The sequence below is a fragment of the Solea solea genome, chromosome 13 (genome assembly GCF_958295425.1).
Source record: "Solea solea chromosome 13, fSolSol10.1, whole genome shotgun sequence".
Taxonomy (NCBI): domain Eukaryota; kingdom Metazoa; phylum Chordata; class Actinopteri; order Pleuronectiformes; family Soleidae; genus Solea; species Solea solea.
The window spans coordinates 6,519,494-6,533,516 of record NC_081146.1 but is presented as its reverse complement, the minus strand read 5'-3'; the positions used below and the strand labels follow the sequence as shown (position 1 = coordinate 6,533,516).

General features: G+C 41.2%; 1 protein-coding gene across 1 annotated transcript in view; it reads left to right on the top strand.

The window, feature by feature from the left end:
• ephb6 (eph receptor B6) overlaps positions 1–9,544 on the top strand; it is a 38,338-nt gene extending 28,794 nt beyond the window's left edge. The window contains exons 6-19 of the mRNA XM_058648461.1: positions 858–1,013; positions 2,351–2,622; positions 3,052–3,133; positions 3,687–3,811; positions 3,886–4,048; positions 4,567–4,681; positions 4,785–4,840; positions 5,221–5,337; positions 5,423–5,670; positions 5,761–5,979; positions 6,070–6,219; positions 7,128–7,312; positions 7,427–7,585; positions 8,166–9,544. Of these exons, the coding sequence (XP_058504444.1) occupies positions 858–1,013; positions 2,351–2,622; positions 3,052–3,133; positions 3,687–3,811; positions 3,886–4,048; positions 4,567–4,681; positions 4,785–4,840; positions 5,221–5,337; positions 5,423–5,670; positions 5,761–5,979; positions 6,070–6,219; positions 7,128–7,312; positions 7,427–7,585; positions 8,166–8,271 (2,153 nt within the window). The 3' untranslated portion in view covers positions 8,272–9,544. The remainder of the gene's footprint in view (positions 1–857; positions 1,014–2,350; positions 2,623–3,051; positions 3,134–3,686; positions 3,812–3,885; positions 4,049–4,566; positions 4,682–4,784; positions 4,841–5,220; positions 5,338–5,422; positions 5,671–5,760; positions 5,980–6,069; positions 6,220–7,127; positions 7,313–7,426; positions 7,586–8,165) is intronic.
• The last annotated feature ends 4,479 nt before the right edge of the window (positions 9,545–14,023 follow it).

Below are 14,023 nucleotides of genomic sequence, written 5' to 3'. Positions count from 1 at the left end.
GTTAAGAATCCTGGCTGCTGTTGGTAGTGTCACATGTGAGAGTGGTATTTATGTTCTCATCTTTCTGTTGCCAAGAAAACAAATAGGGCTATTTTTGCAAGGTACTAATGGTAGCATTTTGGTAATTTTCAATTTGCATTCGTGTGTGTGTGACGACTGGCAGTGTTGCTGCTCTATATTTGCTAATGTGAGCCATTTCCTCTGTAAACACTAAACGCACAGTCAATGATTGTCTGTTTACTGTAAATGACTGTTATTTATATATATATGATTATTATTATTTTTGCCATTCAGTTCAATCCCATGAGAAAGATTTATTTGTGTCTGAGATTAAGAGATTGGTGGAATTGTAATTATATGAAGGATAATGAGGGACATTTGTTGGGCCTTTTTAGTGACGTTCTTATTGTGTTTCCTCTTCATTGATTTTGAACCTTTTCTTCTTTACACACCGTTCATTTTTACATGTCTTTACCAACAGATCTATATGTATCTAAATCCGAACAGCTGACTAGTTACAATCTCTTCTCAAACTCAACTTACTCCCTTGTTGTTGAGCTTTTACTGCGTCTGCTGTGATATGTCAGAACAAACCAGAGTAGTGGATACAGTAGTGATTCAGTCTTTTGTTTTGATTCTTTTTATGACACTTTTTTAATCCAATCGTCTTTGAAAATAGCATTAGGTAGATGTGACACACGTGTGTGTGTGTGTGTGTGTGTTTTTAGATGGACCGTGTTTTATGACTGTGAAGCTCTGCTGACTCCGACATGGTGCAGTACTGGACCACTCACTCACTAGTGATCACTTTATTTAATTGAGCATAATTCTTTGTTTCTCCTCATGTGTCTCTGCAGCCTGTCCTGTGGGCTACTTCAAGACCATTATGGGCTCGGCTCCATGCTTGATGTGTCCCTCCAACAGCAGAACCAGCCAGAAGGGATCGAGTGTGTGTGAATGTCGCAGTGGCTTTTATCGGGCTGCCAATGATGCCAACTCCTCTGCCTGCACAAGTGAGCTTTGTGTGATTATTTGCTTTGTTTTGTTTATGCTTGGATTTTTGGGACGTGTTGAAGTGGCATCAGTGGTGTCTTTGACATGTACCTGAAATTAGGTAGCCTTCACACATCAGACATTATGTTGGTCTTTATTTACGTAGTGAGGTTCCGCTTCAAAACACAAAATGCGTTGCAACCACTCTGGCTGGTTTGTCCATGTTGACTGCTGTAGAAACATGACAGCGCAATATGACAGGCTCCATAAAGCAAGGCCCTTACCTAAAATATGCATGAAACTCTTATTGCAAGGCTGTTAAACCCAAAGAATCTACATTTTAAAGCATTACTATACCCCTAAACCACATTTTTCAGATTAAATACAAGGAGTATAGATACCAATGGATATCTAGAAATGGTATTTATTGATCCAGGTCCAATCTTGGCAGTGTAGTGTTAAGTATTAAAATTTTGCAAATTGGGTTAAAAATATTGCCGCTTTTCCACTACATGGTCTCGATGTGCCTCAGCATGGCTCGACTCTACACGGTTTGGTTGGTTTTCCATTACAATATAGTACCTCCTCAACGTGGTCAGGGTCATCACAGCACGGCTGCATGAAAGTGCCGTGACTTCATTTTACACGCTACACACAAAAACTGGTGACTAGTGACTTGTAAAGCAGTTGTTTTCAGTGTACTAAATGATTGGAATCACTTCAGTGAAAAGATGAGTTCAGTATTTCCTGCATGACTGGAGCACAGACTCCATCTGACACAGTCACTGAACTGAAATACAGCAGCAGGGTTTGTGATGTGGCACCGCAAACACCCTTCCAGGCAGCGCTGCTGCGACTGGAGTCGTCACTCTTTTAGCGACTTTTATTGGAAAGAACGGCATCACACTTAAAACACCTATGAATGAAGCTAAAGGCCTCTACGATGCACAGGTGACCACGCCCCCTGCAGGGCTCCATCATCCCTCTTTCACCACCTCCTCACTCACAGCTCTCGCCCACTTCTTGGCATTTTTCAAACTGTGCAGAGTTTGCCTCAGATCAAGGCGTAAAGTTATGCTTTAAAGATTATAGACTAATAAAAATGTACTTAGGGATACTATATTAAATTTCTGCCAATCAACCCTAGATGTTACAATGGACGTTTAAATTGCCACATTTATGACATCCTCTGCAATGGTTTTACTAAATTAAATGTCTTTGCCAGCACGCAGCTTCTTTTATATCATAAATGTTTTAGCAGATAGTTCCATTAAAATGTCAGCTGCTTACATTAAGCTCGTCAAACCTCTCCCACTCTCTCTTTCTCTCTCTCTCTCTCTCTCTGTTTTCTCCTCAGCTCCTCCATCTGCTCCAGTCTCTCTGTCCTGGGAGTATGAGAGTGACGATGGCGGAGTGTCCATAAGGTGGCGCCCTCCGTTGGACATGGGAGGCCGCAACGAAGTGTGGTACGGGTTGGTTTGCCGCATCTGCCCCTCACCCACCTTCACCAACCCAGCGTCGTGCTCTTGGTGTGGGGAGGGCGTCACTTTCAGTCCCTCACAGACCAACCTGAAACAAACCAAGGTCACTCTCAACAACCTGCTGACCCGAGTCACTTATCTCATACAGGTACTGACTGTAAAAGACGTAAACCATTTTTTGTTGTCATTTCACACAGGAAATATTCCGCTACTTTCTCCATGAATGTTGATTTGCAATAAGATTAGTGGCAAAAGTTTGGGCTAAATAAATGTTTCCACATCTGTGAATCCGGAAACATTACCTTGGATATGGGGAGGTGACAGGTCCTCCATGCTGGATTATAAGGGCCACATCAGCAAATACAAACGTGTGTATTAATGTATTACATTGCATTACATTTGAACAAAGTGTAGCTCAACTAAATTATTGCTTATTTCTTATTCATTATGGTTGAATATTACTGGCGTTGTTTGAGTGACACAGCTGCATGTGTCAGGCTTCACCTCTCAAACAGTGAGGCGTAAATAATAGGCAAAAGCTTTTTATGTCACATCCGTGTGTTCTTCTTATCAACAGGTGCAAGCCATGAATGAGGTGTCAGCGTTGAGTCCTTTTTCACCTCGATACACAAGCATCAATTTCACTACAAGCCAGTCAGGTGAGGACAAGACAACAAAGATGAGATGAAAGAGGATGATGATGTTTGTGTGCGGTTTATCTCCCCCTCTCTCTCTCTCTCTCTCTCTCTCTCTCTCCATCTCTCCCTTTCCCTGTCCCCATTTGCTCCATCTTTTCTGCTCATGTTTTGTGGAGAGGAGTTGCTCAAGGTTAAAATATCCTGTCAGATCCTGTTATGGTCACTGTGGTGGAGGAGAGGGATAAAGGAGAAGCGGGAAGACAAAAGATGGACAGAAAGAGACATGAGTGAAGGAAAATGGAGCCTTGTGAAGCCAATTTTCACCAACACCAATTTTCCTTGAATGTATTTCTTATTTATTAAGACAGATTAGAACCTAATATCTGAATAATCAACTTATATCATTTTAATTCCAGTTAAATTAAAGCAATCCTGAAAAATTGTCACTGCTCCCACTACATATAAATGCACTGTAAATAGACTTTGTAATGCTGCCCCCATGTGGTTGCTGTCACTTGGAAAATTATATATATTTAAAAGAAAAAAAAGTGGTATATTTTGCCCCCCCCCACAGTTCCAAGTTCAGTTCCCATGATGCACCAGCTGAGCCGAGCCCCAGACTCCATCACTCTATCGTGGCCTCAGCCAGATCGACCGAATGGCGACATCATGCAGTACCAACTCAGATACTATGACAAGGTAAATCCCAGCAGCTGCACACAGGAACTCAGTCCAGCAGGAGTCACCACACTTCCTTCTCCTCTGTCCCTCAGGGTTCAGATGTGGACAGTGCAGTGAGCGTGTACACTGAGACCAACACTGTCACCATCAACTCTCTGATTCCCGGCTCCATCTACGGCTTCCAGATCAGAGCCCGAAATGAACGAGGCTACGGCCCCTACAGCAACACCATCTACTTCACCACTCTGCCTCTGGGTACTACACTCGTTTAACTCTAGTGAAATGTGTTTCAGTTCAGCATCACTGAAATTGATTGACAAACAACACATTTCAACAGCTAAGCTCTTGAAGACACATTTGTGCCGATGCTTATATTAACCTATAGTCATAACCAAATTTAGCCTACAACAAAACAATTTAACTTTTATTCAGAAATGAAATTATACTCGAGACAACTGACATGATTACTGCAGCTTGACCAACGCGTGCAGTTCTCGTGTTCTGGAACATCTCTCATTACAGAATGTGCTTGTTGCACCATTTATGTGATATTTAGAGTTTAGGGTTTAGAGTAATCTTGTCAGATTTTAATTTTTCTTCATCCTGTGTCTGATCCAGTGGTTTTGACCTGTATTTGTCCCATACTGACACTGAGTATTGGATCAACTGTTCTATATATAAGGTTTTTTTAAGCAAATATAAGAAGAAAAATAAGAATGAACAACAAAATAACATATTTCAGCTGATAGCATTCTCACTTTCTCTCCCTGAAGAGGAACATTCTCACCAGATCCAGAATCGGCTCCCTCTGCTGGTTGGGTCAGTCATGGGTGGGGCAGCATTTCTTCTTGTTGTGGCAGCCATCGTGGTTGTGGTGGTATTTCGTAGGTAAGTAATAAGAACAGCGATGATGTAATGATGTTAGCTTTATTGGATACAGAGGTTTTTAATATTCTGCTCATATTCATACATTTATTTTAATTTGCGACAGTAAAAGGAGAGAGAGCCCGTACAGTGACAGGCTGCAGAGATACATCAGTAACCGAGGTGAGAGCATGGGAATATTTCATGTATTAGTCGAATGAATCATTAATGTTAAGAAAGTAAGAAATGATTAATGATTAAGCGACAGGGCATAACTAAGCTGTATGACTAACCAAGTTTGGGTTTCATTTGTTCCTTTAACCAAATATTTTATGATGTGTCATAAAGTCTTTTTCCAGCAGAAGCTAATCTCTATTTTACAACATTATTCTGACTGAATGAAACATGCCTTGTTTTTTAAGAAGACTAATCTACTCTAATCTAATCTCTGATAATCTGAACAGTGAACATTTGATGGTGCATTCACTGAACAAAGAGTATACAATGTATAATAAATGTTGTATGTTGTTAATGAAGGAGATGAAAAAGCCTTTTATTTCCAGGAGGAGTAAAGTATTACGTGGACCCATCCACTTATGAAGACCCCAGTGAGGCTGTCAAAGAGTTTGCCCGTGAGATTGATCCCAACCACCTCAAGATTGAGGAGGTGATAGGTCCAGGTAGGTCTGACACTCTTTCTTTTAACTCTTTTTGAAGTGTCTTTTGACACAGTGTAATCTTTTTGTACCTGCTTCTCTACACCAGCTCAGTTTGGGGAGGTTTCTCGAGGCCGTTACCGTCCACTGGGTCGCAGGGAGGTGCTGGTAGCAGTGAAGACTCTTCGATGGGGGGCATCTGACAGGGAGAGGGGGTTGTTCCTCAGTGAAGCGGGCGTCCTCGGACAGTTTGACCACCCCAATGTGCTGAAGCTTGAGGGCGTGGTCACTCACAGCCCGCCGGAGAGGATCATAACTGAGTTTATGGAGAACGGGCCCCTGGACGCGTTCCTGAGGGTGAGAAAACAACACGCGGTCAACATTCCTCATCTATTGCATGTTATAATGTGCAATTTGACTCTTGTTTCTGCATGTTCAATGATTCAGGAGAATGAGGGTCAGTTCAGCATCCTCCAGCTGGTCGGGATGCTCAGAGGCGTCGGTGCAGGCATGTGTTACCTCTCTGAAAGGAACTTTGTTCATCGAGACATGGCAGCCAGAAACATCTTGGTGAACTCAAACCTGGTCTGTAAAGTGTCTGACTTTGGCCTGTCCCGACTCATGAGGGGCCTGGACCACAACATACCGACATACACTGCTTCACTGGTACGTTCTGGGATGGACTATTTACTTTTTTCCATTCTCTTTGGTCACTGATTTCACTGCATCATTCATTCGTTCATTGTCCTCCATCAGGGCACTAAGGTTCCTGTGAGGTGGACGGCACCAGAGGCTTTTCAGCATCGCAAGTTCAGCTCAGCTAGCGATGTCTGGAGCTTCGGCATACTTATGTGGGAAGTGATGTCATATGGAGAGCGCCCGTACTGGGATATGAGCAATCAAGAAGTGAGTGATGAGAGGAAGTCATAATTTATGAATGATGTACATGCACTCAAAGGCTCCACTATCACACAAGGTCAACCACACTCTGATCTGTTCTAACACATAGGTAATTATGTGTCAGAAGTATTGTCATTAGCAATGTGGTATAAAGTAATATTTAAGTCAGAAGTTCATTTTTTAAAACATGGACCAGCTAGTCAAAAGTAGCCGTGTGTAAAAATCAAATACAACTACTTAAAGTAATAGTTGTATGAAGTACTCAATCAATCAATCAATCAATCAATCAATCATTCAGATAAAACACAACACAAAGAGCTTTACAAAATAAATGCCCAACCCACCCAGATACACTCTCACACCTCGATATAGACAACCAAGCATGAAGGGCAGAATTCATCATACGTGTAAAAGAACTGAGTAAAAGAAGTACTGACACATATTAGTTGGCTCTAACGTCAACGTACACGCCGCCAACTTACTGCCATCATCAGGAGAATGGCCTGAAACATGAATGTGTGCCCTCACAGAAAGTGTGGCTTCCAAATGATGTAACACCGTGTGTCCACATGCTTTACGTTCCAGTTGGAAAATGGTGACAGATAAAGCATCAAACGTATTGTTAGATAACACAGACTTCAGCAGGCATCGAATTTATTCAGCCTTTTGTTCAGTGGGTCAAATCAGTTTTTCATTGTGTCCCCACTGGAAGCCAATATATGTGAACTATCCCTTTAAGTGGATTTATTTTTATCACTGCCCTCACTTTGTTATTCCACAGACACGTTTAAAATGCCAGGCAGGGGGAATTTGCATAATTTTCACTCTCACAGACCCAGTGGTCTGTGACCTTTTATGTAAAGTAATTACACAAACATTCTGCCTGAAGTCTCTCGCGTTCTTTCTCTTCACAGGTGATGAAGGCAGTGGCGGACCAGTTTCGTCTGCCCGCTCCTCATAGCTGCCCCCCTGCCCTCCACTCCCTGATGCTTCAGTGCTGGCAGGCAGATCGAGGGGACCGTCCAAGCTTCAACACCCTCCTGTCCTCCTTGGATCGACTCATCAGGCACCCTGCCTCCCTGAAAGTGGAGCCAACCCGGTGAGACGGCGGCTTCTGGCAAACTAACAAACAAATCAGGGACAGCAGGTGACACACAATCTGCTGTTTTTGTAGATTCTCATGTCTCATTATTGACATTTCCCCACCTTACAGAAGCTGTTCTCAGACGTTGCTCAGCCCCACCCCCACAGACTTAACATCCGTGGCGACAGTCAGTGATTGGCTGAAGGCGTTGAGAATGGAGAGATATCAGGACGAGTTTGATCGGGCACACCTGGACACTTTAGACAGAGTCAGCAAGCTCACGATGGAGTGAGTATAGTAGTTGGTTGTTACAGTTACAGTCTGAAGTTACTGCTCTTTGTATGTGGCACTTTTCCTACAGCGTAAATGGATAATAGGCAAAAGGCTACAGTACACTGCTGATTTAAGGGCCAGGTCATACTTACCGAGCTCCGCCTTCATGCAGAGCTGCCTGTGGTTCCAGTTATAAACAATGGTCTGTGTCAGTCTAGCGTTCCATGTGTGCTCAACCTCACATTCACTTTCTGTAGTCCTTGACTGCTCAGTTTTACATGTGTGGGTTACCGCGGAGGTCCTTGCTAAAATTCAAGGAAGTTTCCATGGTTACCATCTTCTTTATTTTCTGTTTTGACCAAATCAACAGTGTACTAATAACTGCACTGCAACAGGGAGCATCCTCTGTCCATGCAGGCTCAAACTGCATAGGTGTGCTGGACATTCGGGTGTTGAAAGAATGACCTGGCCTTAAGAAGAAGGATTAACATGACTATTAGTAAAAATATGTTTGGACTATAGATCCACCAGTATTGTCCTGTGAAGTCTCATTGTTCAACTAATCTCCCCTCAATTCGTCTGCTTTCTCCTTCAGCGATGTCCAGCATCTCGGGGTGAACCTGCTGGGACACCAGAGGAAGATCGTCAGTGCGGCCCAGCAGCTCAGGGCTTATCTGACACAGGGGCAGGTGGAGGTGTGAAATCCGACCACAGAACAGCCCGTGCCATGGACAATCCTCTGCTTCTTGTGTCTGGTTTCTGCGATGTGTTCATGTCCAGTGAGCAAATTTTAAGCCCAAACGAAATCAAAAACTCTTTCTTCTGCGGCTGAATATTCTGATTAACCTGACACTACAACCAGAGGGGGTGAAAAAGAGGATCAGGCTTTTCCTGCCTGTCACTTAAGACAAATGAAAGAAGAGAAATGCACTATAGCGGCTGGAGTCCGGGTCAAAGTGAGATCAGGGAGTTGTTATGGAGAACAAGGATTTTAAAGGTTCCTTAAATGTTTTTCACTAAAGATTTCACATTGCTGTTGTCTGCCTTCCCTCCTCACCCATCTGCAGTCCTACCTCTCACCTTCTCCAACTGCCCCTCCCTCAAACCTCCCGATTTACCCAACCCTTATAGGTTGAGTAAGGTGTAAATCTATATTTTGTCAAAAAACTTATGGAGATTTCTCCTCACAAAGAATTGCGTGAAGACAATCAAAGCCTTTTTCTATACTTTTTAAGCTGTTTGTAAAGTGTTATTATGTCCAGTCTAACTTAAAAAGCCAAATGCTCAAAGCAGAAAACAGTGTACTACCTAACAGCCTATGGTTCGCCTCAGAAGCTTAATAAGCCCCCAGTTCAAAATCAGCACCTCAAACCCTGAGGTTTGTAAATACGAATCACTGCCGTGAAATGTGGGAAACAAAATCCACCACAAATAGTTGTTTTCCTCCGTTTTAAAGGACATATCCACGCTTTGAGAGCAGCCCTGTTTGTATGACTCTTTCTCACTGTTGGGCCTCTCATATTCTGTCAAACGCTAAAAAGCACCACCTCAGAGCTGCAAACACTGAGTCCATCTGTGATGAGGACAGAACTGAACAGCGCTCACCTACACGTGTACATTTCACACTTCACGTCTTTTTCTTTAATGGATAGAGTTAAGACACTTAGTCATTGAAGCGTTGTGATTGTGTGAAATGGGAAAGTTGAACAAAACCTTAACTGATTTACACTTAAGAGGGAGGAGGTGAAAGGCTTTGTAAGTGCGTACCTGTGTGCCTGTCACCTGTACGTGCTGTATATGAGGCTGTGTGTGTGTGTGTGTGTGTGTGTGCATGTGCGTGTGCTTGCGTGTATGTGTATGTGTATGTGTGTGTGTGTGTGTGTGTCAGGCTACACACATTATTAGGTGCGAGTGTTCACTATTCCAAAATTGTGAAAAATTGTAAATTAAATGATATGATTTTATTTAAAAACAGATGTTTACTGTGATCTTTCCTAATCAGTACAGATGTGTTTTAGCTGCCAATGAACAAAAATAAAAACCAGGGTTTATTGGCAGAAACTGAATGTTCTTCTATTAAGCATTTATTGTTATTGTATAATCATTTACTAAAAGAAATTGCATGGAAGCCATACCTTTTATATGTGCTTTAGGCATTGGCCTTGCTTTACAGAGGACACCGTCTTGTGCAGCTATGTTTCTCCAGGAGCGCTAATGGACAAACCGACCCGAGGCTGTGTCACAACACAAACAAACAACAAATACCTGATGCACAAAGCAACAAAGAGGAAGGAGTGGACAGTGAAAGTTTATGAATCCTTTCTGATATGTACATGGTGCACATGGTGATGAGTGGAGTCCACCATTTGTTTCAATCTGCAGTCTCCATTTACAGAACCAATAGATAGTAACAAAAAAACTCACATCATTCATTAAATCAGTGTGAAAATCACAGTGCACCGCAGGTCCAGCAACCTCTGTGGGAGGGAACCAGAGAAGCCGGAGAAACCCCACGCGCCCACGGGGAGAACATGTTAACATGTTAATAAGCACGCACTCTGTTGGACAGGGTCATGAACCCAGGTCATTTTGCTGTAAGGCAACAGTTCTTACCACTACGACACCATGTGACCCTCGCACACAACAATTTAAACAAAAACAAAGAAAGTACTGAAAGTTGAGCAAATCTATTTTGATTTGGCAAAAGATATGTTTGGTTCAACCAACAAATGTTCAATTTCATGAAATAATGTCTAAGAGAAATAATATCTCTTAGACACGGCTGCTTTACCAAGTCAAAGTAATATTAAGTGATACAGAAATTGCAATAAAAATAATTAGAAACTTCATCTTTTCATTACAGTTTGTATTGGGAATTGGTCACAATTTTATTGCCATTTAAAAATAAATGTGGATCCCCATATGACGAGTGTTTGCACTAGTGTTTGTACATGCTTTGCTCACTATCTATTATCTGTTATCTTCCAAATAATAATTATGGATGAGCAGATATGATACTCGGTATCGGTCTGATACTGGATCGGACATCGGAGAGATAATAATATAAAATCCGATACAATCCCAAAATCCTATTCACTATGCACAGACTGTAAAAATTATTAATTAACTTGTTAATTAATTAAACATCAGCAAAATCATTTGAGCTGAGTAATGTTGTGGGCTGGTTAGTTCTGTGTTATGGGAGAAGAATATTTGTTACACAGTTGTTGAATGATGTCTTTGAAATAGCTTGAAATGGCACACATAGCTTCATTACATTACATGTCATTTAGCAGACGCTTTCATCTAAAGCGACTTACAAAAGTGCATTTCAACATTTGGGTACAAACAAGAAGTGAGTAAGTGCTTCAAGTAAGCCAAACTATAAAGTGCTTCATGGTTTGAAAGGTTGAAAATGACTGTAGCGGACTAATATCAGTATCGGCAGATACTCAAGTTTGTGATATTGGTATCGGACATGAGAAAGTGGTAAGAATAAAAATGTATGTAAATTAATTACATTAATCGTATGTAAATACGATTTACATAATCGTATAGCTAAGGATTTATCCTCTGCCTTAAATTAGTCATGCGCAATTTTAGTTCAGCCGTCATATCTTTTCCCTTATTCTCTATTTTATTAAGTGTCATACAGTAAATGAGAAGCTTTTTGCTTGTACAGCAATTTAATGCAGCTACAAAATAAATGAAAATGCATTCACCTTGATGATGTAATATCACCTTCACTGCAATAAAAAAAAAGAAGAGAGATCTTTACATGTTCCACAGATCAGCAGGTTTAAGTCAAATCAGAGTTTTAGATCAGCTGGGATCAGCATCCGTCCAGAAACAGAGGCTGGTTTCCCGCATGAGCCGCTGATATCAGAGCAGATCTGTGCTGATTGCAAGTGCTCACACTAACTCTCACATTTGAATATCAGGCTACAGTGAAGTGACTGACCCTCACATGGGCCAATGTCACTGCTGACACTGCGAGAGTGCAGGACGCACAAGGTTACACGTTTAAAATACTATGTACTGTAATCATTTAAGATTATAAACAGTACATACAGGAGCTTAAAAGAGCTCCACCTAAACCAGCGACAGTGAAATGCTGCTTATATATTAATGTTTAAATCATCAAACATAATATTGTATATAATAGTGCTGCAAAATAAGACAATGTGGATAATAAGAAGTTTTATTTCCAATACTTTAAGGACTACAATTACTTTTTATTTTGTGTTTGAAAATATTTATCCAAGGAAAATAATGTACAATTTACATATTAAAAAGTAGACAATAAGACAATAAAGTATTGTCAGTGCAATGCAATACAATTGAGGTCACTACTCAATTCCAGCAAAATATGACTCGAAAATCGAGATAAGTCTTTATTTAAAACGTAATATTTTGTGTGCACAGCCAATAACTGTGGATGTCAGATACAAGGGTTACGGTCTGTCAGTCTGCTTCTTCATTGTCTATGTGCATATTTTCACCAAAAAAACAACTGATGGACACTACGGATTGCGCTCCCAGGACTTTTTCACACTTTCCGTCCCCAGTGTGTGAACAGAATGTGGGGGGAAAAAAGCCATTCCACTACTGTGCTCCTTCAGATTAGAAGAAACTCAAAAATCTGGATTATCGTTTTAAAAATCATTCTGTAGGATTTATACTCTAAATCATTGGTCTCTAATGTGTTGTTTTATTCAAATTTGGATGAGTTGTCCTTGTTGATATGTGTGTGTTTGTTGCTGCTGCCTCTCCAGCCAGGATGGCCCTGGTAAATAGATTTGCAATCTCAATGGGATTATCCTGGTAAAATAAAGGTTCAGTAAAATAAACAGAGAGTAAAAAGTGAAATGTTTCCCTCTGGGAAGTAAAATGTAGAAGTATATAGTGTCTGAAAAATTGAAATATCCACATAAAGCCTTGAGTATAGTAGATAAGTTTACCTAATACAACAGGATATTGGTCGTTCAAAATAACTCATGCTGAACTACTCAAAACATTGCCTGTGGAAATTTGATTAGGAAAAAGGAATTTTCCATTTGTGTTTGTGTTTGGTAGGAGATAATAGAAGATGTTGTGACACAGAATCTGTTATTTGATATCACTGTAGAGGTGCCAATAAAAAAACTGACATAAGAAAAACAACGTAATTTAAAATTTCTTGACTGTAACTCAAACTGAAGTGAAGCAGCTTGTTAAAAACAAAAGATGGCCACTGTTGTTTCCTCCTGAACATGATGCTTTTGTCCTCATGATGATCACTGAGTTCTGTTGTGTGGAGTCACTGTGTGTCCTCATGTGTCATTAATGTAATAATTGTTTGCCGTGGAGTCCTGACATCTATTAGCACAGTGTTGTGAAGAGATGCAGGTACATGTGTTTCAGAAACACTGGACACGCAAACCGCAACATTTTGTTTTTACGGCGTGTTATTGTTCCTTTATAAAGACATTAGCAGACTGGAAACCACTGGTCTGTAAGACACTACTTAAAGATGGTGCAGTCAGTCTGGTAAACAACTATTATCTCCACAATACTAAATGACGGCCACATCTGCAGCCATGACCAGGGCCTCCTATAGAGTCTTCCTAAACCCTGTTTATCCTGCGGTTGACCGGCCAGTTAGTCATGATCTAAAAATGGTGCAGCAAAATACCTGTACGCTACAACGAGGATGAGCACAAATATTTTAAAAGGTGACTGAATCAGCAGTTTACAAATAGTTTCGCCAGGTGGAAAACAAAGCTGTGACTCTGTGTAAGCATCTTCAACTTTTTCCACATGAAAAAGGATAAATGAACCGAACAAAATGTACCTTTAGCTTCGCTTTCCATCCTCCGGAGGAAAGTGACATGATGTTGCCAACCACCGAATGATCATTAAAGTCTTTGTTATGTGGCAATTACCGTGTTTGTGATCGTCCCTGTTGACACATCAATGGTGCTCAACAAGTTAAATCATTGTGAATGGCAGTAGTTTTCACTGCGCGCAAGATGCAACATGTTGGAAAAAATCAGACGTCATCTCCAACAAATAAGCCCAGATTCACTTGGAGAGTTTTGACATGTAAAACAATAAAAGAAGAGAGTTTCATGCAGGGTCATGTGGCTTAAATCTCAGAGCAGTATTCAGACATACGTGCTTGCAATCGCCAAACAGGTTTCCTGAATGGTTCATGGATGGCTATGTGCTGACTGTCATGTAGTTGCAAAAATCTTCATAGTGGCCATGCAGGTTTTGGTGGAAGCAGGTGGAGGAATGCAGACAGGCCTGGTGATAGCACAGACATTCTGGCATTAGGGACTGGACCACTGACACTTCAGATTTAAGGTGGCCAAATCACGCTGAGAATTTCAGATCAGCATGATAAGGGACTTCCTCGTTGCGCAGCAAGTTGAACCTTGAAGCACAACTTTCCCTGTGGGATTCCTCATG